This window comes from Salvelinus sp. IW2-2015, linkage group LG8 (genome assembly GCF_002910315.2).
Source record: "Salvelinus sp. IW2-2015 linkage group LG8, ASM291031v2, whole genome shotgun sequence".
Lineage (NCBI taxonomy): Eukaryota > Metazoa > Chordata > Actinopteri > Salmoniformes > Salmonidae > Salvelinus > Salvelinus sp. IW2-2015.
This window is the reverse complement of record NC_036848.1, coordinates 30189399-30212294: the sequence shown is the minus strand read 5'-3', so window position 1 is coordinate 30212294 and position 22896 is coordinate 30189399. Positions and strand designations below refer to the sequence as shown.

General features: G+C 41.8%; 2 protein-coding genes across 3 annotated transcripts in view; one reads left to right on the top strand and one right to left on the bottom strand.

Annotated features, from left to right (window-relative positions):
• The first annotated feature begins 5504 nt into the window (after positions 1 to 5504).
• Positions 5505 to 20709, top strand: LOC111967712 (tumor necrosis factor receptor superfamily member 13B). 2 transcript variants are annotated; one of them, XM_023992996.2, is made up of 4 exons: positions 5505 to 8937; positions 9283 to 9390; positions 17649 to 17945; positions 18175 to 20709. In XM_023992996.2, the coding sequence occupies exons 1-4, from the start codon at positions 8823 to 8825 to the stop codon at positions 18408 to 18410; spliced, it is 756 nt and encodes a 251-aa protein (XP_023848764.1). In that variant the 5' UTR covers positions 5505 to 8822; the 3' UTR covers positions 18411 to 20709. The 2 variants fall into 2 exon arrangements, with proteins under 2 accessions (XP_023848764.1, XP_023848763.1); XM_023992995.2 differs by having other exon boundaries at positions 9274 to 9390.
• LOC111967711 (ubiquitin carboxyl-terminal hydrolase 22-like) overlaps positions 20053 to 22896 on the bottom strand; it is a 35585-nt gene continuing 32741 nt past the window's right edge. The window contains 1 exon segment of the mRNA XM_023992994.2: positions 20053 to 21492. Coding sequence (XP_023848762.1) covers positions 21450 to 21492 — 43 coding nt within the window. The 3' untranslated portion in view covers positions 20053 to 21449.

Sequence of the window (22896 nt, the reverse complement as noted above, 5' to 3'; positions counted from 1 at the left end):
GCCAGGGTCCTTAGCTTAGTGATGAGCTTTGTGGGCACMATAGTGTTGATCGCTYAGCTGTAGTCAATGAACAGCATTCCAGCCACACCAATGTGTCGGAGGAAACACCGTACACCTGGTGAGTGTGTCAGCGTGCATGCGCCCGGCCCGCCACAGGAGTCGGTAGAGRGKYATGAGAKAAGGAGATCCCTGCCYGCRAAACCCTCCCCTAACCCGGATGACGCTGGGCCAATTGTGCGCRGCCCCATTGGCTCGTGGTGGCCCAATGCCCTATTTARACATCTTATGTTGGTGTTTCCGTTATTTTGGCAGTTACCTGCATCTCCTCTGACACTTTTACAGGTTGTTGTCTTTGAAACCCTGTACCTGTGAAATGGTTGGTTAGTTTTATTTGAGAGGTTGAGTTATCAGCAGTGGCACACAGTTAGCCTATTATTAMAAAGATGTTTAGAGGTTCTGTTTTACTGACAAAGGCCATAGAAATGGAGGAATATGTATCTGAATGTGTTGAGGTCATGTTGAATGGCTAATACTAACTAGCTTTTCATCCAATTAGCGACAGATATGTTTCCATCAAATTGACTTGTGCGTAAAAGGCTGCATGATGACATAATGCACATAAAAATAACTTTTGCGGTTAAATTCCCATGTACCGAATAAAAAATACAAGTTAAATGGGTTTCCATGGTATTTACTGATGTTTTTGTTGTTGCGTTATATAACAAATGAGTCCACTCTGGCCTTGGCACATGAGCTCTAGCCAACACCTCGCACTCGTAGATACAGTGCGGGTAGGCTACCTACTATACATAATGAGCTGTCTCTTATACACATCTAGATGTGTATAAGAGACAGGCCTCCCCACTGGGCACAGACATCAGTTCAACACCTAGTTTTGATTTACATTTGGTTGAGTTGTCATCTAATGTGAATTCAACATGAAATGAACAAAAAATGTCTCCATTTCATTGGATTTAGATGAAAAGTTTGGTGGGGAAAAAAACCTTTTTGCAAATCCAATCAGATTTACACGTCGATTCAACGTCATCAACATAGATTTTTGGGGTTGAAATGATGTGGAAACAATGTTGATTCAACCAGTATTGCCCAGTGGGTGGTTAATGTAACACGTCAAATCTGGTTGAGATATCACCAAAAATGTTACTAAATGTCTCCCTCARATGGTTAGTTTTTGAAATMATGTAATGTGATTGCCCCAAGGATATTAGCTAGATATAGATATACAAACTATTTTGCGATGGTCAGACAAACCACTGTGGATACACTGGATATACAGTCAGGTCCATAATTATGGGAACCCTTGATAATACAATTCCTCAGAGAAAGTGGATTTTGTTTAGTAATAAAAAATTATTTAAAAAATATATGGTTCTACATTTTTAGCACCCATGTTTTTTTAAATAATACTCTTGCACCCTCCCRTTGCGAGGATAACAAGGCTGAGCCTTTTTTTATATTTTTTTATATGAAAAATAGATTGGAGAACATGTTAGGAAGGATCTTACAGAATCTTTCCAGATCCATGATATGCTCTTATAGACTGCCCTCTTCAATTCAAACCACAGGTTTTCAATTGGGTTCAAGTCCGGAGACTGAGATAACCATTGCAAAATGTTGATTTTGTGGTAAATGAAACATTCCTTTGTGGATTTTGATTAGTGCTTGGGGTTATTGTGTTGCTGGAAGATCCACTTGAGGCCAAACGTCAGACTCCTGGCAGAGGCAACCAGGTTTTTGGCAAAAATGTCTTGGTACTTGGTAAAGTTAATGATGCTGTTGACCCCAGGACTAGCGTCATAACACCATATTTTACCGTAAGTATGAGTTACTTTTCTGCATATGCTTCTGTTATTCAATGCCAAACCCACCACTGGTGAGTGTGGCCAAAGAGCTACAGTGCCTTCGGAAAGTATTCAGACCCCTTGACTTTTTCCATATTTTGATTTGTCACAGCCTTACTCTAAAATGGATTTTAAAATCTACACACAATACCCCATAATGACAGTGAAAACAGGTTTTAWMTWTTTTTGCTAATTTATMAAKATMTATTCAGACCCTATGCTATGGCACTCAACTGAGCTCAGCCTCATCCTGTTTCCATTGATAATCCTTGAGATGTTTCTACAACTTGATTGGAGTCCACCTGTGGTAAATTCAATTGATTGGACATGATTTGGAAAGGCACCATGACCCTCAGGTCAAAGGAATTGTCCATAGAGTGCCGAGACCACCAAGAGTCTTCCTAGAGCTAGCCGCCTGGCCAAACTGAGCAATCGTGGAAGAATGGCCTTGGTCAGGGAGGTGACCAAGAACCCGATGGTCACTCTGACAGAGCTCTAGAGTTCCTCTGTGGAGATGGGAGAACCTTCCAGAAGGACAACCTTCTGAGCCACTCCTCAATAAAAGGTACATCACAACCTGCTTGGAGTTTGCCAAAAGGCACCTAAAGACTCTCAGAACCATGAGAGCCAAGATTCTCGTCTGATGAAACCAATATTGAACTCTTTGGCCTGAATGCCAAGCGTCATGTCTGGAGGAAACCTGGTACCATCCCTACGGTGAAGAATGGTGGTGGCAAAGTCATGCTGTGGGGGGGGGGGGGGGTGTTTCAGCGGCAGGGACTGGGAGACTAGTCAAGATCGAGGCAAAGATGAATGGAGCAAAATACAGAGAGATCCTTGATGAAAACCTGCTCCAGAGCTCTCAGGACCTCAGACTGGGGCGAAGGTTCACCTTCCAACAGGACAACAACCCTGAGCACACAGCCAAGACAACGCAGGAGTGGCTTCAGGACAAGTCTCTGAATGTCCTTGAGTGGCCCAGTCAGAGTCCGGACTTATTATTATTTTTTTATTTTTTTTATTTAACCTTTATTTAACCAGGCAAACCTGATCGAACATCTCTGGAGAAACCTGAAAATAGCTGTGCAGCAACGCTCCCCATCCATCCTGACAGAGCTTGAGAGGATCTGCAGAGAAGTAATGGGAGAAACTCCCCAAATGCAGTTATGGAAAGCTTTTAGCGTCATACCCAAGAAGACTCGAGGCTGTGATAGCTGCCAATGGTGCTTCACAAAGTCCTGCTGATTAAAGGGTCTGAATACTTTTGTAAATCTCATTTTTATTTGTAATAAGTGGGGGGGTGGGGGGAAAAACGATTAGAATAAATCTGTGACGTAACAAAWTGTGGAAAAGTCGAGGGGTCTGAATACTTTCCGAAGGCACTYCATATTTCATGTTATCTGCCCATAGCACTGGCTAAKGTTTGATAAATGGCATTGGCACTTGGATTGGAACCAGTGCTATGTTCAGATGACATAAAAACAGAGCTCCTTGGRCACGCACACCAGTGGTGGCTCAGTGACGTTATCCCCGCAAGGGTAGAGTGCCAGACCATTCAATACAGGGGTGCCAATCATTTTGACCCCTATGTTTTTAGTTGATTTTTAGTTGTATTACTAGTTCAACAACATCTCTTTATCTGAACAACTGTAATAGCATAACATTATGTTGTTTCCCATTTTTTTGGAGCATACAAATATAGCTCTGTATTTGTATAATTGATTTTACACAGTATTTTTGGGCTCATATTTATCAAGGGTGCCCATAATTATGGACCTGACTGTACTTACTCTGTTAGGCTTGAAGAAGGCTCTCTGCCCGTACAGCCAAACAAACAGACATTGTGAGATCCTAAATGATTTATCTGAGAATACCTGGGTGGAGATCATTTGTTCGATTTCTCATTGTGTTCAAAGTCCACCGTAACATTTATGTTGGTTTCATATCAAATGTCTGTTTTTTGTAAATATGTCATATTGTTGCTACTGTTATTGTTACTACTACTACAACTACTACTACTACTATTACTACTAATATTACTATTACTACTACTACTTGCAATTAAAACAGTTCCATTTAAAAATGGCTGGCTTCACTCGTTTGGGTTGACAAATTTGTTAGCATTTCCAGTGCCGTTGAGGATTGAGTGTTTTGACTTGTTTGGGTTTTCCTTCTTCCTCCTATTTGACTGAACATCTGTTTGTAGGTCTATTCTGAGGGTTAGTAGGTTTCTGTAGGTGAACTGTTCAAAAACAGGTTGCCTGTTTCTACACAATGTCTACTAGTTCACAGAGAACTAGTACACCAGGTGCAGAGGAGGGTACAACTATGTGTCGCCGGTTTTAGTTTCACAGTGACTCAACACACAGATCTGTATAGCTGTGAAGTCATTGCAAATTCCCTTCCTTTGCAGTTGTGTTGTTTTGAAAGTAAGTAGGGGAGACCAGGGTTGGTTCCCAGCAAAACCATACTGTACATACACTGAGTATACAAAATATTAAGGACACCTGCTCTTTCCATGGCATAGACTGACCAGTGGAATCCAGATGACAGCTATGATCCCTTATTGATGTCACTTGTTAAACCCACTTCAGTGTAAATTAAGGATGAGGAGACAGGTTAAAGAAAGATTTTTGGACAATTGAGACACGGAATGTGTGTGTGTGCCATTGTCACGTTTGTATAAAGGGATCGGGAGTGTCACGCCCTGACCATAGAGAGCTTTTATTCTCTATGTTGGTTAGSTCGGGGTGTGATTTAGGGTGGGTCATCTAGGCGTTTATATGTCGATGTTGGCCTGATATGGTTCCTAATCAGAGGCAGCTGTTTATCGTTGTCTCTGATTGGGGATCATATTTAGGCAGCCATTTCCCCTTTGTGATTTGTGGGATCTTGTGTTTGTGTAGCTGCCTGTGAGTAGTCCAGAARGTCACGTTTTGTTCTGGTTTGTTTGTTTTGTTTGGTGAGTTGCTATTTATTAAAATATGTGGAACTCTACGCACGCTGCGCCTTGGTCCATTCCTTATGACGAACGTGACTGAGACAGGCGCAGGAATGCGTAATAGGGTTTTTTATTTACACAAATTACAGTGTGCCATGTAAAGGCATGGGGATGAAGACCAAACAAACACGTATACAAAACACAGGGTTGAGACCCAAACAAAAGAGCGAGGAGTACCTCGAATAAATACACAAGCGCACAATGATACCACACGGGACGAGACCCGTAATCATCTGCACAATACAAGCGGCACGAAAGCCAAAACAACACAGCACAGGTACTCACACGACCAACGGACAATTGAACAATAATCGACACCCCAATGGAAACCAAAGTGCACGTTTAAACAATTACAATCAGTGGGAATAGGGTCCAGGTGTGCGTAATGACACAGTTCCAGAGGGATCTGTGACAGCCATTCAAAGGGTGAATGGGCAAGACAAAATATTTAAGTGCCCTTGAACAGGGTATGGTAGTAGGTTTTATTTACCCTTTATTTAACTAGGCAAGTCAGTTAAGAAGAAATTCTTATTTACAATGACGGCCTAAACCCGGACGACGCTGGGCCAATTGTGCGCCGCCTTATGGGACTCCCAATCACAACCGGATGTGATGCAGCCTGGGACTGGTTCAAATCCAGGCTGCATCACATCCGGCTGTGATTGGGAGTCCCATAAGGCGGCGGCACTTGCACTGAGATGCAGTGCCTTAGACCGCTGCGCCACTCGGGAGCCACTGCCAGGTGCAACAGTTTAAGTGGGTCAAGAATGGCAACGCTGCTGGGTTTTTCACGCTCAACAGTTTCCTGTGTGTATCAAGAACGGTCCACCACCCAAAGGTCATCCAGCCAACTTGACACAYCTGTGGGTAGCATTGGAGTCAACATTGCCCAGCATCCCTGTCGAACGCTTTCAACATCTTGTAGAGTCTATGGGCAAAAAAGGGGAATGGGGGGGTGCGACTCAATGCTAACTATAATGCTAGTTACCACATTGCTCACATCTGTAGCCATGAAATGCTTTGAAAGGCTGGTCATGGCTCACATTAACACCATCATCCCAGACACCCTGGACCTACTCCAATTCTCATTGCAATAAAATGCAAATTAATTACATAAAAATCATACAATGTGATTTTCTGGATTTTTGTTTTAGATTCCGTCTCTCACAGTTGAAGTGTACCTATGATACAAATTACAGACCTCTACATGCTTTGTAAGTAGGAAAACCTGCAAAATCAGCAGTGTATCAAATACTTGTTCTCCCCGCTGTATATGTGCATCTGTATGCATACGTGTATGTATATGGATATACAGTATTTATTTACCAAAAAAAGATATGGGGGATTGGAAATGATGCAGACAATTACATTGATGGAAGCAACAATTTTAAGCTGATCCACCCCTTAAATATTAAGCTGATCCACCCCTTAAAAAAAAAAATACATGCTCACACACACAAAACATACACAAACAAAACATACACACACATGCATATTGACGACGCACACACACACTCACACATAGACACACTTTCACACTCTAAACACCCGCTGCTGCTACTCTGTTTGTTATCCGTTTATCTATCCTGATTGCCTAGTCACTTTTACCCCTACCTACCTGTACATTACATATTACCTCAATCACCTCAACTACTTCGTACCCCAGCACATTGACTCGGTACTGGTAGTCCTTGTATATGACCTCATTGTTGTTATTTTATTGTGTTACCATTTKCTATTTATTTTTGCTCATTTTCTTACTATTTAACTCTGCATTGTTGGGAAAGGGCTCGCAAGACCACACCTGTTGTATTCTGCCCAAGTGATGAATATAATTTGATACTTCCATAGTTCAAGAAAATAGCAACACATATAAAAACACATACAGTACATTCCCYTCACCTAAATGTTTTGTCATGCTGATGATATTAATTGACCAGGTGGATGAYTTTRTTCCAAGAATTCACACATTTTAAGTTTAGAARTATTATACATTGCCCTCTGGATTGGTAGTAATAAGCACCGGGACAACCAACCCCATGATACAATCAACCCTGGTCTCCCCTAAGTAGCCTTGCATGAGCAAGCCGGAACAGCTCATAGGAGCAGGAGCCTATCTCCTGTGTCTGTAGCGTGAGGCAGCRTGATGTACAAGTATAGCCCCTGGAAAGTATGTGGCTAGTCTATAGCAGAGCCTTACCCCCCAATCATATCTCCTTAATGCTACCTGCCTTTCAGAGACACATCAGGTCCCATTTTCCCAGTCTTTGGTATGAATCTGCCTGGGATCAAACTCTCAACCTTGCGATCTCAGGGCGGACACTCTAAKCACAAGGCCACTGAGTTGATGCTGTTATTACAGCTTAATCTACAAACTACTTGCATGCATGTGAAAACATAAACATTGATTTGAAGTGAATCTGCTGTGTGTAAGTCGAGCAATATTTATGAGCAGTAGCTTATGAAACAGATATGCATGCATACCGTATGTAACCTCTCTGTCAAAGTGTTATTAAAAACAGACAATTGTTATTCTGCAAAACACCTGTGCAAATGAACAGAATATGGTTATGCTCATCAGATGAGTGCATGCTCATTCAAACAGCATGGTAAGATGGTCATGGAAGTCTATTGCAATATAAGAACCTTCCGGTATATTGCTCTCCAAGTCTGCATTCTCCATGAACTTGACATGAAACTGACATTGTACCAATTGTACCATGTGTAAATGACACACCACTGAAAATGACTTACGGTCTCATTCAACATTTGGGGAAGGTAGGCAAATTCATATTTCTTAGTAATAGTATATACATAGATATGACAAAACTCCACATTTTAGTCACAATTCACACCTATCAAGCCTGACTCATCATAACTGGAGAAGAGCTTACCTTCAGTGCAAGGGGGAAGTCCCAGAAAATGCATTGTGGTTGCACCCAAATCAGCCCCTAACTCAAATACATGTAGCCCAAGGTAAGCAAGAGGGGCACATTTCAAGCTGAGATCCTTAGATGTCTTTCTTCTCTCTGTAGGTAAGTCATACGATATTGTGTTTTATTACATTGGGCATTGTTATTACATTCCATTACGAGATGTATTTTTAGTTACAAGTGAGCTGGTTGATGAGTAAGCAGTTGATGGTTTATAACTTTTTCAAAGATGGATGGATGTTGTCTTTGATTATTCATAGACCACCTGGGAATGGTATTGAGGGAAAACATAAATAATGTTTACTTATCGGATATCCAGACTTAAAGATCAACATCATGCCTTGAATACATGACATGAGCCATTGRTTATGCTATAGAGTGTTACACCAACAAAGACACCATTGATCCCATCATGTGTGGTAAAAGGAATGAATAATCAGTAAAGGCGTTAAATGGTATTGTTGGAGAATGATTTAGGCAAATTCACAGATAAGAACAAATGTATAAGTCAATTTTATGAAGTTGAAGACCAAGGCGAGGCGTAGCTTTATTTGTCGAGCGTGTCATTTCTCCAGCTCAGTGATTTTGTGCCCAGTGGAGCACAGCGCAGTATGCCTCTGTCAAGAAACGTGCATTTAAATCTTTGAGGTTGTGTATAGAGGCCTGTCCTCTCTTCTGATGCCTTCTAGAGTTTCTTGGACAGAATAATATACTGTACATGAGTAAATTATCATTTTTTGTATCCAGTTTGTTTGAGCCTGCTTGTCTGCCTGTAGACGAACCTACACCATCTAAAAGTAAAGAAGAAAAGAAAAAAAAAGAACAAAATCTAAGGAAGTCCATCATAAAGTAATGTAGAATCTGGAAGCCTAACACCCCCAAAATCAACTTGATTAGTGTCAGGTTTGAAACAATCCCAACCAAATGATACAAAGCTGATTACGCAAGGATTCCATGAACTGACACTGATTTCCCTCTGCCTGTCATTCAGTGAGTCAGAGTGTGAGTTGACACCCGAGCTGAGCCATGGGGTTAGGCTGTCCTGAGGGTCACTTCTGGGATGGCCTGGTCAGGAGGTGTATGACCTGTCAGATGGTCTGCCAGCAGCCTCACCACCACCTCAGATGCATRGAGTTCTGTGGTAAGTTCACACACACAAACGCTCACCGGAGGAAATAACACATACACTTTTAAGAAGTCAATGAGAGGCCATTGCACCACACGATTGTCCATATGACTCAGTCCTCAAAGTTATACACAGAGATACATACATGTTATATTTCKTTCTATGGTGTTATATCAGTGGGAAAAGGCTCATAGAAAGATCAATGAATCTCAAGATCCTTTTTGTGCGGTTAAGTAACAAGTATAGTCTAGTGCAATRGTGATTGATACATAGTAGCCATTTTGTGTCAAAACACAGGCATGTTATAATACGTATACCATCCCTGTGCCATTGTGTGTATGTTTGTGCAAGTGTCTCTAGGGTGTAAGGCAGTCCCAGGGCAGTACTACGACAGGCTGTTGAAGAAGTGTCTGACTTGTGCTGTGGTGTGTGGCAACCATCCCTCAGAGTGTTCCCACCAATGTCAGAGTGAGTGTGAACAGTATTATTTTTGTATCACATATGTTCTCTCTCTCTCTCTCTCTCTCTCTCTTTCTCTGTAAAACACTCACACACACACACACAGGCAGGTACACACATATACACACACAGCTCTCACAAACAGTCATAAGAGTTGTACACTACTAAATAATTAATTGAGCCTACAGCCATCTCCAAAATAGTTTCTGGCTGATGATCCAATATTTAGACATTTTTTATTTTGAAAATTGGTCCAAAAATCCATGACCCAGAAGTACTTTTTTAGTGTTGCTGTTGACACGCTGATCATGTGATGAGTTCGCAAATCAAATGCCCCACCTGTGCTGCCACCGAACAGTGAAAAACAACTAAGTTAACCTTTATTTATTGTAATTTAAATTAGTTTGTAGTAGTTAAGTGTTGAGTTAGATTACATARTGTAGCTACCTTAATCGTTATTTTAAGTTATTTCAACGACTTCACAGCAATTTCTCYCTAACCGAAATGTAACTAGCTAGCAGGCTCAGCTAAATACAAATCCCTCTAGATACAGTGTGCAGGGCTGTCATCAAGGCAAAGGCTGGCTATTTGAAGAATCTCAAATATAAAATATATTTTTTWATTGTTTAACATCTTTTTGGTTACTACATGATTCCGTATGTGTTATTTCATKGTTTTGATGTCTTCACTATTATTCTACAATGTGGAAAATAGTAAAAATAAAGAAAAAKCTTTGAATGAGTAGGTGTCCTAAAACTTTCGACCGGTAGTGTACATACCCCATCAGACACGCCACTATGGGTTTCTTCACGGAACACAAACCAAAACAGATTGAATGAGTCGCTCAGTTATGTGTAGAGTCACGTCATCATGGAATGATCTCCCACCAGAGGTTTCTCAAGCAAAAAGCAAGTTTAGCTTTAAAAAACWGACAAAAAAAGAKCCTGCACCTCTCCTCTTTCTAAAGATCTAATTTAACTCTACTGTATATYAGAATATGAATATGTACTGTATATATGAATAGTGCAAATAGCATTTTTTTGTTGTTGTTTCTTGGTGTCTTCCCAATATACAGTGCCTTCAGAAAGTATTCACGCCCCTTGACTTTTTCCACATTTTGTTGTGTTACAGCCTGAATTTAAAATGGATTCAATTGAGATGTTTTTGTCACTGGCCTACACACAATCCACATATTGTCAAAGTGTAATTATATATATTTTTTTACTAATTAATAAAAAATGAAAAGCTTAAATGTTATGAGTCAATAAGTAATCAACCCCTTTGTTATGGCAAGACTAAATAAGTTCAGGASTAAAAATTTGCTTAACAAGTCACACAATCAGTTGCATGGACTCATTCTGTGTGCAATAATAGTGTTTACCTTGACTTTTGAATGACTACCTCATCTTTGTACCCCACACATACAATTATCTGTAAGGTCATTCAGTTGAGCAGTGTTCAAACACAGATTCAACCACAAAGACAGGGGACGTTTTTCAATGCCTTGCAAACAAGTGCACCTATTGGTAGATGGGGGGGGGGGGGGCATATATTGAATATCCCTTTGAGCATGGTGACGTTATTAATGACACTTTGAATGCTGTATCAATACACCCAGTCACTACAAAGATACAGGCCTCTCTCCTAACTCAGTTGCCGGAGAGGAAGGAAACCACACAGTGATTTCACCATAAGGCCAATGTTGACTTTAAAACAGTTACAGAGTTTAACGGCTGTGATAATAGAACACTTTGAATGCTGTATCAATACACCCAGTCACTACAAAGATACAATGTTTATCAACAATGTTTATCAACATTGTAGTTACTCCACAAAACTAACCTAATTGAAGGGTGAAACGAAGGAAGCCTGTACAGAATGTAAAAACAATCCAAAACATGCATCATGTTTGAAAKAAGGCACAAAAGGGAGTTTTTCAGGGTAAAAATAAACAGAATGGAGCTAAGCACAGGCAAAATCCTTGAGTAAAACCTGGTTTAGTCTGCTTTCCACCAGACACTGGGAGATGAATCTTTCAGCAGGACAATAACCTAAAACACAAGGCCAAATCTACAGTACACTGGAGTTCCTTACCAAGAAGACAGGGAATGTTTCTGAGTGGCAGAGTTACAGTGTTGACTTAAATCTACTTGAAAACCTATAATCAAGATAAGACAAAACTAGAGCCTGCAGGACTTYCTTWMTGGAGTGTGGTGTCAAAAAAGTAGAGCATCTCTTTATTACGGACAGACGTCTCCCCATCTTTACAACCATTGAATATATATGCATTGACCATYACTGTTTACAATCAATCAAATTTATGCCCTTTTTACATCAGCCGATGTCACAAAGTGCTATACAGAAACCCAGCCTAAAACCCCAAACAGCAAGAAATGCAGATGTAGAATCACAGTGGCTAYGAAAAACTCCCTAGAAAGGTAGGAACCTAGGAAGAAACCTAGAGAGGAACCAGGCTCTGAGGGGTGGCCAGTCCTCTTCTGGCTGTGCCGGGTGGAGATTATAACAGAACATGGCCAAGATGTTCAAACGTTCATAGATGACCAGCAGGGTCAAATAATAATAATCACAGTGATTGTAGAGGGTGCAACAGGTCAGGAGTAAATGTCAGTTGGATTTTCATAGCCGAGCATTCAGAGTTAGAGACAGCAGGTGCGGTAGAGAGAGAGAGTCAAAAACAGCAGATCRGGGACAAGGTAGCAGGTCCGGTGAACAGGTCAGGGTTCCATAGCCACAAGCAGAACAGTTGAAARTGGAGCAGCAGCACGACCAGGTGGACTGGGGACAGCAAGGAGTCACCAGGCCAGGTAGTCTTGAGGCATGGTCCCAGGGCTCAGGTCCTCCGGGAGGGGAGGGAGAGGGGGAGAATTAGAGGGAGCATACTTAAATTCACACAGAACACCGGATAAGACAGGAGAAATACTCCAGATATAACAGACTGACCCTAGCCCCCCGACACATAAACTATTGCAGCATAAATACTGGAGGCTGAGACAGGAGGGGTCGGGAGACACTGTTTCCCCGTCCGACGATACCCCTGGACAGGGCCAACCCGGCAGGATATAACACCACCCACTTTGCCAAAGCACAACCTCCACACCACTAGAGGGATATCTTCAACCACCAACTTACTACCCTGGGACAAGGCTGAGTATAGCCCACGAAGATCTCCCCCTCGGGCACCAACCCGGACAGGAAGATCACSTCAGTGACTCAACCCCCTCCTAGGGATGGCATGGAAGCCAGTGACTCAGCCCCTGTAATAGGGTTAGAGGRAGAGAATACCACACTGTAAAGAATATTGTGCCCCTTTAACTTAAACTTTTTTGGTAACTATTTGCATCAGCTTTTTAAGTAAATCCAACAAGGGATCTTTAAAGTGTAATATACATTGCTTTTAGTGTATAACAAATATATTAAGTGCAAACAACTAACTGGATCTCAAAAATGAATTTCATTCAACTTCATTTTATCAGGTTKAGAACAGTTTTTTTGTTGTTGACCTGCTTAAGTCCTTCAAATCCCAGAACTAATGTTACAAGTTTGATATACATGTACATTTGATATACATGATATATATGTAATCAGCTACAGAACTAATATTGTACGTTTAATTTGCTGAATCTACTCAGTATCGTAATTGATATTCTATGTTTTATCTACAAATGTTTTTTGCTCAGTTACTTATGGTACTCAGGTTAGTAAAATGTATTTAAATTGGGTTCCTACTACTCAAATATATACTCACAACTATACTTAAAAAGCTGATGCAAATAGTTACCTCAATATACTTGGGATAAAAGTATTATTTCTATACAAAAAGAAACAACAGTGTTCAACTTCAGACACCTTTGTTTTGAATAAATGTCAWCATTTTATAATTTCTTAAWACTTCAATCTCAAATTGCCCCTTAAAGTTTCTCGAAAATCGACCAAGTTTCAATAATTRATATTTGTCCCGGGAAATACCTCAAAAATCAGAAGTGCGAATTTAAAGCTTTTAAAACCAAGATATCTTTACTCGGGTTTCTCCCAAAATAAGATTGTTGCTGTMCCACTTTGTAAATATTTTACAGCAAGTGAAACTGATATTAAAGAAACTATAGAGTAACTTTGATCGACAATGGCATTGTTGTGAATTGCTAYACAGGCCGGTTTTGAGGTTTATCATGTTCTACAATTAATTCTACGCATATCAGCTGTAGGCTACCTCAACACAGAGCGMTCCCCGAGTTGGCCATAGCGTTGTCAAATCATACAAACATTGTAACGGCAGTCAAACAAAAGTTAAATGACCAAAGTTGCTAAGCTTGCTAGATAACCTCCAACGAATGACATAATATGTCCTATTTGGTCAAATCGGATGGATTTGATTATACAGGTAGGAAAATGCTTAAATATCAAGGTATAACGGGGACCAAAATCCATATCTACTCTCAAACAATTTAATGGTCACATATTCTCGACCAAAGCTCTCATATGGACAGCAATACGAGACAGTGCAGAGAAGCGGGGGAAATGTTCCAACAATGTTATAGCAATATTTTGACATGTTTAGGCGAGACGTGCTTTGATAATGCCACCTATGGATTACAGAATAAAGTTAGGAATTTCCATGTGAGACAAGAGTCTGAATTCTGGGTTTCAGTGGGATTGGGACGATAGGAAAATATCATGGAATCTATTTAAGGCTATTTAAGGCTTCTACGTTGGTCATTCTAATGATAAATAATACACTTGATGTAGGCTACATGATTTCATGAGCTACAACTTCCAGTTTTCCATACAGAAATCAACTAACCGACTACTGTGTACAGACAGAGATTCAMTGAAAAAAAATCACCTTGATTGATTATCAGACAAATCACAGGCTTTTGGTCGGGAGTATGACAGGCTACTACGCGAGTGAAGAGCAAATCCCCTTGTATAAAATGCTAGCAAAATGTTCTGATCAGCTAATATATGAGAAAACTAGAATGAAGATGATCATTAAGCACTCACCTCAATTTAGCTAACATTTTCCCCAGCCTAATTGTTACTAAATATCCAAACGGAGATTCAGCGAAAACAAAGATCTGACATTGATTCATTTATCTAGACGAGTCCCCTACACTCCTTTCAGAAATGCGCGATGGCGCTGTCCCAATCAAAACAAGTAGGGGTGCRGAGGGTGCTGTCCCAATCAAAACAAGTAGGGGTGCTGAGGGTGCTGTCCCAATCAAAACAAGTAGGGGTGCTGAGGGTGCTGCAGCATCCCATGAAAAATCTGAAGACAAAAAAATATATATTTAAAAAATATATATTTTTTTCTCACAAAATATTAAGCTGGAGCTTTAATAGTCCTGTATTAGCGGAATGATATAGACGTCGGCAGCGCCAGCGTTTCAACCTACTTGTAGAGAAATGTCAATGCCATCCTCTCTTTCATGTTGACTAAACGGTCTGACTCTGTCATAAATGACTCTGTCATACAGTACACACTTTTATTTTTTGTTGTCCTAGGCTACCTCTCTAGCCTAACTTCCTTTCATGGGCAACGTTAGTTAGTTAACATTAGCCTTGTACATCTACTGTAGCTACATATTGAACTTCCATCCACTCAGGCCAGGGGCACAATGTATGCATTTATAATCACTGGCCAGTATGGATAATTAAGTAAAACCATGAGTCCAAATCCCTATCTCCATCCATGGCTAATTTAGGAAAGGGACAATTTTTGCTAGCTGGCCACCGAGGGACAACAACACAACAAGATGCAACATTTCAAGTTGTTTCTGTCAATGACATATTGCTCTCGATGTGATTGGAGTGAAGGCAAATCCAAATATTWTTTMGGGTGCGCCAGGACCATTCATAGTTGAGCTCACTCGGTGTAGTTTAATGCCAGTCGGCTGTGATTTTATTTAAAAAAATTCAAGGGAGGCCAAATGCTCGCTGGCTTCCCTTACATTCAATGCTACGGGTGGCAACAATGTCAAACTCTTTTTAACCACACAGCATCAGATAGATGGCCTACACATACAGAGACAAAGAAACGCTGTTTCACTTGCTCGGATGATTTCTCCGGTCGGATACATCCAGCCTCTTGCGAATTGAAGGAAAATAATGAATCATAGAGACAACATCAAAATAATTGTATATGTTTTTTTCTGAATACACGCCACTGAGTGTCAATTATGCCTGTGCTTTGAATTTATGGCAACTTTTTGTGAAATAAATACACTAGGCTAAAGGCTTCCACGTAACAACCTGTTAGGATAATGTGATATTTCATTTTTTGCTTATCTGTTGCTGTGTATTTTGTCGAATTGCGACATTGGTAGAAAATATTGAAATTTCCTGGGTCTTGTCATAACCTTTTTTGGGGGAAATGTGAAGAGTGGTCCCAGGACAGTCCCAGGTTCTCGGTTACCCATGTTAATCCCTAGAGGGGACTAAGCACGCTCCTCTGAGGGGCCCCCGTGTTGAGGGTCAGCGTGGGGGATGTTTTCTTGCCTGCCCTCACCACCTGGGGAAGTCAGGAAGTCCAGGATTCAGTTGTAGAAGGTGTTCAGTCCCAGGGGCCTTAGCTTGGGATGAGCTTTGAGGGCATTATGGTGTTGAACGCTGAGCTGTAGTCAATGAACAGCATTCTCACGTAGGTGTTCCTTTTGTAKAAGTGGGAAAGGGGGGTGTGGAGTGCAATAGAGATTGCGTCATCTGTGGATCTGTTGGAGATGCATGCAAATTGGAGTGGGTCCAGAGTGTCTGGGATGATGGTGTTGCTTTGAGCCATGACCAGCTAGCCTTTCAAAGCATTTCATGGCTACAGGTGTGAGTGCTACGGGGCGATAGTCAGTTTACCTTGGCGTTCTTGGACACAGAGACTATGGTGGTCTGCTTGAAACATGTAGGTATTACAGACTCGGTCAGGGAGAGGTTGAAAATGTAAGTGAAAACACTTACCAACTTGTTAGCGCATAGAAGGCATTTAGCTCATCTGGTAGGCTTGTGTCACTGGGCAGTACATGGCTGGGTTTCCCTTTGTAATCCGTGTAGAGCCGGTGTAGTAGAATTTGATCTGTCCTGTATTGACGCTTTGACTGTTTGATGGTTCATCTGATTATTTATAAGAGTCCGGGTTTGTGTCCCGCTCCATGAAAGCGGGAGCTCTAGCCTTTAACTCAGTGTGGATGTTGCCTGTAATCCATGGCTTTGGGTTGGGATATGTATGCACTGTCACTTTGGGGACAACGTCATCTATGCACTTTTTCATGAAGCTGGTGACTGATGTGGTAAACTCCTCAATGGCATCTGATGAATCCCGGGAACATATTCCAGTCTGTGCTAGCGAAACAGTCCTGTAGCTTAGTTTTCGATTGAGCTTGTCACTGGTACTTCCTGTTTGAGTTTTTGCTTGTAAGCAGGAATKAGGAGGATAGAGTTATGGTCAGATTTGCAGAATTGAGGGCGAGGGACAGCTTTGTATGCAGCTCTGCTTCTGGAGTAAAGGTAATRTAGAGTATTTGTTCCCTTTAGCTGCAGAGGTGAATTGCTAGTGGAAATGAGGTCAAAACGGATTTCAGTTTTCCTGCATTGAAATCAGTGATTGTACATTCGCCAATAGAACAGAGGGTAGAGGCGGTTTATTTACTCACTGACGTAGTTTCATCAGGGTGCCCCCACGTCGGACTCTATATCGCCGTCTGTTGGGGATTAGGGCCTGGTCCCATGTAAGCATTATGTCCTGCCGGAGTCAGGGAAGTAGGGTTCTTCATCCAAATCGAGGTTAGTGATCACTGTTCTGATGTCCAGAAGCTCTTTTCGGGTCAMAAGAAACAATGGTGCAAACATTATGTACAAAAATATTTAAGATCAGGGCAACAAAAAAAKKAAAAACACAAAATAGCATAATTGGTGAGGAGCCCGTAAAACTGCTGCCATACATCCCAGCGCCATTCAGCTGAAATGTATTGTCTACGTCCCAAACGGCGCCCTGTCAAAAGGCACTGGCCAAAAGTAGTGCACTATTTAGGGAATAGGGTGCCATTTCATGTCTTCTCTAATCCAGTCACATTTAAATAGGATAACCTCGGGATTAAATGCATTTGGTTTTGATCTTTTGAACTGAGAACCTCCTAGAAGTAGAGCTTTGACATTTGGAAATGGTGCATKATTATGTTTTAGACTCGCTTTGCATTACATGGATGTTATTGCAAGGTAAATAAGGATTTAAATTAAGTCATTTAAGTCATTTAATTCACCTTAAGCCCAACAGCCTGACTTGAACGCAACCTTAAGGCCTGTGGACGGGACAGTCTTCCAGAACCCTACCACCAAGGGGGGSTCCCTACTCAGTGGTCTGCCTAACTCAGTCATCCTGGTGTACTCTCTGCTGGGCTTGTGTCTGGCTCTGCTGCTGTTGACCGTGTCTTTGGCCCTGCTTGTGCTGCTGAGGAGGGCCAGCGCCAGAGGTCCCCGACCAGGGGCCACACAGAGCAGTCCCACCCAGGGCCGTGGAAGCCAGGAGGCCCAAGAGCCTAACCAGCACAGCAAGTCCTCRAAAGGTCAGTTTGGGCACAAATCTAGTCTAAAACATAGCTCAGGGCATGTCTTCATAAAGCCACTCAGAGTAGGAGTGCTGATCGGGGATCAGGTCCCCCCCGTCCATTTATTCCTATTCATTAAGATCTAAAAAGGCAAAAATGATCCTYGAACACAATCGAATAACTCAGCATGGCTTCTTTTAGCTTGTTAATCTCTCTCTGTGTGTGTATGCATTCGTACCATCTTTAGACAACCTGATGGATCCATCCCTGCCCAAGCTGAACAGTGTGACAGCGGGCCGTTCGTCCAGCCCCATAGAGACCTGTGTGTGTGTCCACTGCTTCCCTGACCTCAGAGTGCCTGGCAGAGGAGAGAAGCAGCAGAGACCCCCTCTGACCCTCTACCAGCAGGCTGTCCCCCAGGACGTTCACACTTGTGGATCATCAGAGAAAATCATCTGCTCCCCCTCTCAGCCTAGCTTCTGACAGGAGCAGAACTGAAACCGACTGGACACTACGGCAATCATAGAGATCCTATTGAATTACTAGAGGGGCTATGTCATAAACCCTCAAAGTTCCATAATGGGGTGAAAATGGCAGCAATCTTGGTCAGGGAGAAATCCAAAACCAGTGTAATTGGAATGAATGGCAGYGGCATAGGTGACSKATTTCCTMCTTTTACCTATGCAGGAAAATAAAAGTAAGGCAGGTGATGTATTAGAAATTGTGTAATGTAATTATAGTCAACCTAAAATAGTATCGTAATTATAAAAACTTTTGATACTGGTTTTACACCAATTTTCTGTACAAATACATGTAAACAGACTATATATCAACTTGTAAGTCGCTCTGGATAAGAGCATCTGCTAAATGACTTAAATGTAAATGTAAATGTATATGTCTGACTTGGTTTTCTTGGAAAACGGTGTGCTACTCTATGATACAATATCAGTACTTGTTGCATTTAGGTCTCGAAGTCATATCATCAACTGATTTGCGCCAGTGTATGGCTGTGTATTGACTGCCTTGTTTGAACGGAATGTTTGCTTGTTGGCAGTGAATTAGAAACATTTATGGTGTCATTCATAAAAAACTGGTTGGCCAGCTAGCTAGCAAACACCTATACTGTCATGCCCTGATCTGTTTCACCTGTCCCTGTGATTGTTTCCACCCCCTCCAGGTGTCGCTTATTTTCCCCAGTGTATTTATCCCTGTGTTTCCTGTCTCTCTGTGCCAGTTCGCCTTGTATGTTMCCAAGTCAACCAGCGGTTTCCCCGTTCTCCTGCTTTTWGCATTCCCCTTTTTCTAGTCCTCCCGGTTTTGACCCTTGCCTGTTTCTGGACTTTGTACCRGCCTGTCTGACCACGAGCCTGTCTGCCACTCTGTACCTCCTGGACTTTGACTTTTTTGCCTGTCCACGACCATTCTCTTGCCTACCCCTTTGGATTAATTAACATTGTTAGACTCCAACCATCTGCCTCCTGTGTCTGCATTTGGGTCTCACCTTGTGCCTTGATACACACAGAGCAGATCGATTCTTCACATTCATTGTTTTACACAATATCTTATCACAGCACTGGAAAACCAACTCCCTGACCATCATGGCTGACCTTTGGACCATCATGAGGTTCATGGCCATTCTAGTATTATAATTCCTAATTATATTATATCGCAATAAACAACCCTAMACAGATTTGACACCGCCCACTCCAGAGTAGTTTCCCCTAGGTACAGATCTAGGATCAGCTTGCCCTCCACAATCCTAACCTGAACCATTACGAGGGGGATGGGGAGGACTCTAAACTGTTCCAAGATCAGCCACATCTATGGGTAACRTCACCTGGCCTACACCACGCAGACCAGAAACAACCCTCACTGTGACGTGAGAAGTCTGGAGAGCAGAAATMAATAGGTGSTGAAGGAAAAAGGATACACAAGAAACGGTATCGAGGGAGTGACACATAACAGAGAACATGATTTATGCCTGTATGTACTCACCCCAAACAAATGACACCCGGTGCATCTCTCAGGAGACATTCACATGTGGGTGACACTCCCTGTGCCATGATTCAGCAAAGACCTCCAGTAAATCTTGTACAAGTTAATAAAACCCTGAAGCACACGAGAGTATAGATATAGATTTTTATTGTGTGTGTCTCACCATCAGTGTCCAGTTCTTGCAGCAGATAAAGTGTGGGGGATGTATTTTGACTAGCATAATAACCCTTGACCTTTTCCAGCAACATGGATAAAGGAACTCAGTTTATACCTTGGTTTTCTTTTTTAAACATACATACATACTTTAACATACATAATTAACATGTGAAAAAGAAGTACTGATTCAGTACACAAACATGCGCACAACACATGTGCACACACACACACACACACAATTAGAGCAACATGTGGCCGAAGTTTAACACTGTTGGATCGAGCCGCGGCAGGACACACACCGTGTCAGAATAGTGCTCGTCTTTTTCTTATTCACAACAACGCATCACCTGAAACATCTTCACAACCATGTCAGCAACAAAATAATTATCCCATCACAAGAAACAGACAAACCAACCAACAAACGTGAAAAAGGGCTCCACAACAGCAGTCTCATGAGAAGAAGCATACATTTGTCAAAAATACATGATTGACTGCACAACATAACAAGGACAGGGGTTCGAGGGAGGGGGGGAAACATTGGACACCGTGAACAAGGATTCAAATGACTTATAAAAATATACTTCTATATTTTCCCTGCCCTCAAAGAAAAAAAGAAAAAAAAGAGGGGGGGCTTTTCACAGAACAACAACCTCCCTTTCTCTACCTCCATCTTTTTTTCAGTCAAAAAAAAAGAAAAATGTGCGCTAGATTCATCATACAGTATTGTTAAAACTAAAAAGTTCAAACAACGATTATAGTCATCTCTTCTTGTGTTTGCAATGTTCTTAATATAATTTGTCAGCTTGTTTTGCATTCAGAGCAATAACAATGCATATAATGAACTTAGACAACCAAATGTCTTCCCTCAGAAATGTTTGGTCACTTGGGAGATGGGTGTGTGTGTGTGTGTGTGTGTGTGTGTGTGTGTGTGTGTGTGTGTGTGTGTGGTGTGGGGGGAGTGGAATTATGGATTTCAGAAAAATAATACAACGTGAAGTTGACTGTTTTTTATGAGATGTGGCCACAGTCGGATTGTTCCTTCATCTGCCCGAAACGATAGGAGAGGAGAGCGAGAGAGTGAAGCACCTCATCATCCAACAAAGGCTTCTCGTTTCTCTCTCCATTCTGCAATCTTCCCCCTCCTCTTCCTCCTTTCCGTCCTATCAAGTAGATCCTACGTAGTAGCTTCCATGCAGATTGGTTTTGGAGTGTCCTTTAGTTAGAAAGGATGCGGGATTTGTTTTCCTTTGCCTCCATTCCCACAGCTTCAATCTTCACTGATGTAGAGTTTCAGGTAGGCTTGTGTTACGTTGCCATTTTGTTGTGGCGCAACTCTTGGCGGCTGTTGACATCAGTGCTGAAGGAAGCTGACTATTCATACTCCAGAAACTGTTTATGGTAGAACAAAAGGTACCTGACAACAGAAAAAGAATCACTGATAAGATTTCACACTCAAAGATATTTTTCTCATTATCATGAGGAATTACTTATGAAAAACACAAGGGAGAGGCTACTGCATAATGATAAAATCGAAAGAATAGGGGAGATGGTGTATATTATTTCATCCAGAACTCCCGAGTGTACAAAACATTAACACACCTTCCTAAGAGCAGGTGTTCATAATGTGGCTTTGAAGTTCGTTAAAAATGAAAAATAATGTCGCTTTGAAGTCTACTGATTGACCATAAAATATAAAACTGGACTACAAGCAAGTTCAATGGAGAATCTCCAAGTGCTTTTTAGTCCTGGACTAGGCTTAAATCGACGTCTAGGAAACCTCCCCCAAAAGACAGAGGAGGTAGAAGTTGCCCCTAACCCCTGACACCAGATCTGCTATATGTTTAACCCCGTAAAGGTAAGGATTGTATGAGCTTTTAACCCATAAGAGTCTAAGCCCTCTCTAAGCCGGGGGGGCGGGGGGTTCTASATTTGAGTCATTTAGCAGATGCTGTGATCCAGAGTGGAGCAATTAGGGTTAAGTGCCTTGCTCATGGGCACAGACAGACGTTTCAACTAGTCGGCTCAGGGATTCAKACCAGCGACCTTTCGGTTACTGGCCCAACGCTCTTAACCGCTAGGCTACCTGCAGCCCAGTTCTACTAAGCTAAATGGAATTGTTTTAAGAAAGTCATACCGAGGATCATTTAGCTATTTGATTTTGAATGTTAGGACCCCTTGAAGTACCCCCCCCCAAAAAAATATATAATTTGATGAAAAACTATTAGCCCACACAAAACGCATTGACTAACAGATTCACTACACGGACTAACAGATCGTCCCCCTAAAAAATCGAAAGGAAGTTTGTTCTGAAGTGGCTGACACATCTGAGAGATAAGAAAGATCAGGACACATTTGTATTATRTTTTATTTATCTAACCCCTTATTTTTTGCCCATATATACTTGCATTAGTGTTTTCTACTGGTACCAGGGAACCTTCCGACGAGTCTTGTGAGGCCTGTGGGCATCCTAGAGCAATACAACATTACGTGAGTGTCTCGCCTTTCTACAGAGGGGGTCATATTAGTGTGTAGCCAGAACTGTTCGGACGCTACAGACAGAAGTTGGCAGATCAGCTGTACCGACTTCAGACCAGTCCCAAGACGCTTGTGGGGTTCAAAGAGCAAAGCAGAGAACACCACCCTTTCCACAGAGGGGTCAAAATACTTTGTAACCCATTCGGACGCCACAGGCGATTTTGTGAGAAGACCCAATTTTCACCACGTCTCGTGGTCTGACAAACACCGCTCTAGCGCTGCCACCGCAGACGCGGAAGTGCGACATCGGCGGATACGGTGGATTGAGACGCATTCAATGCGA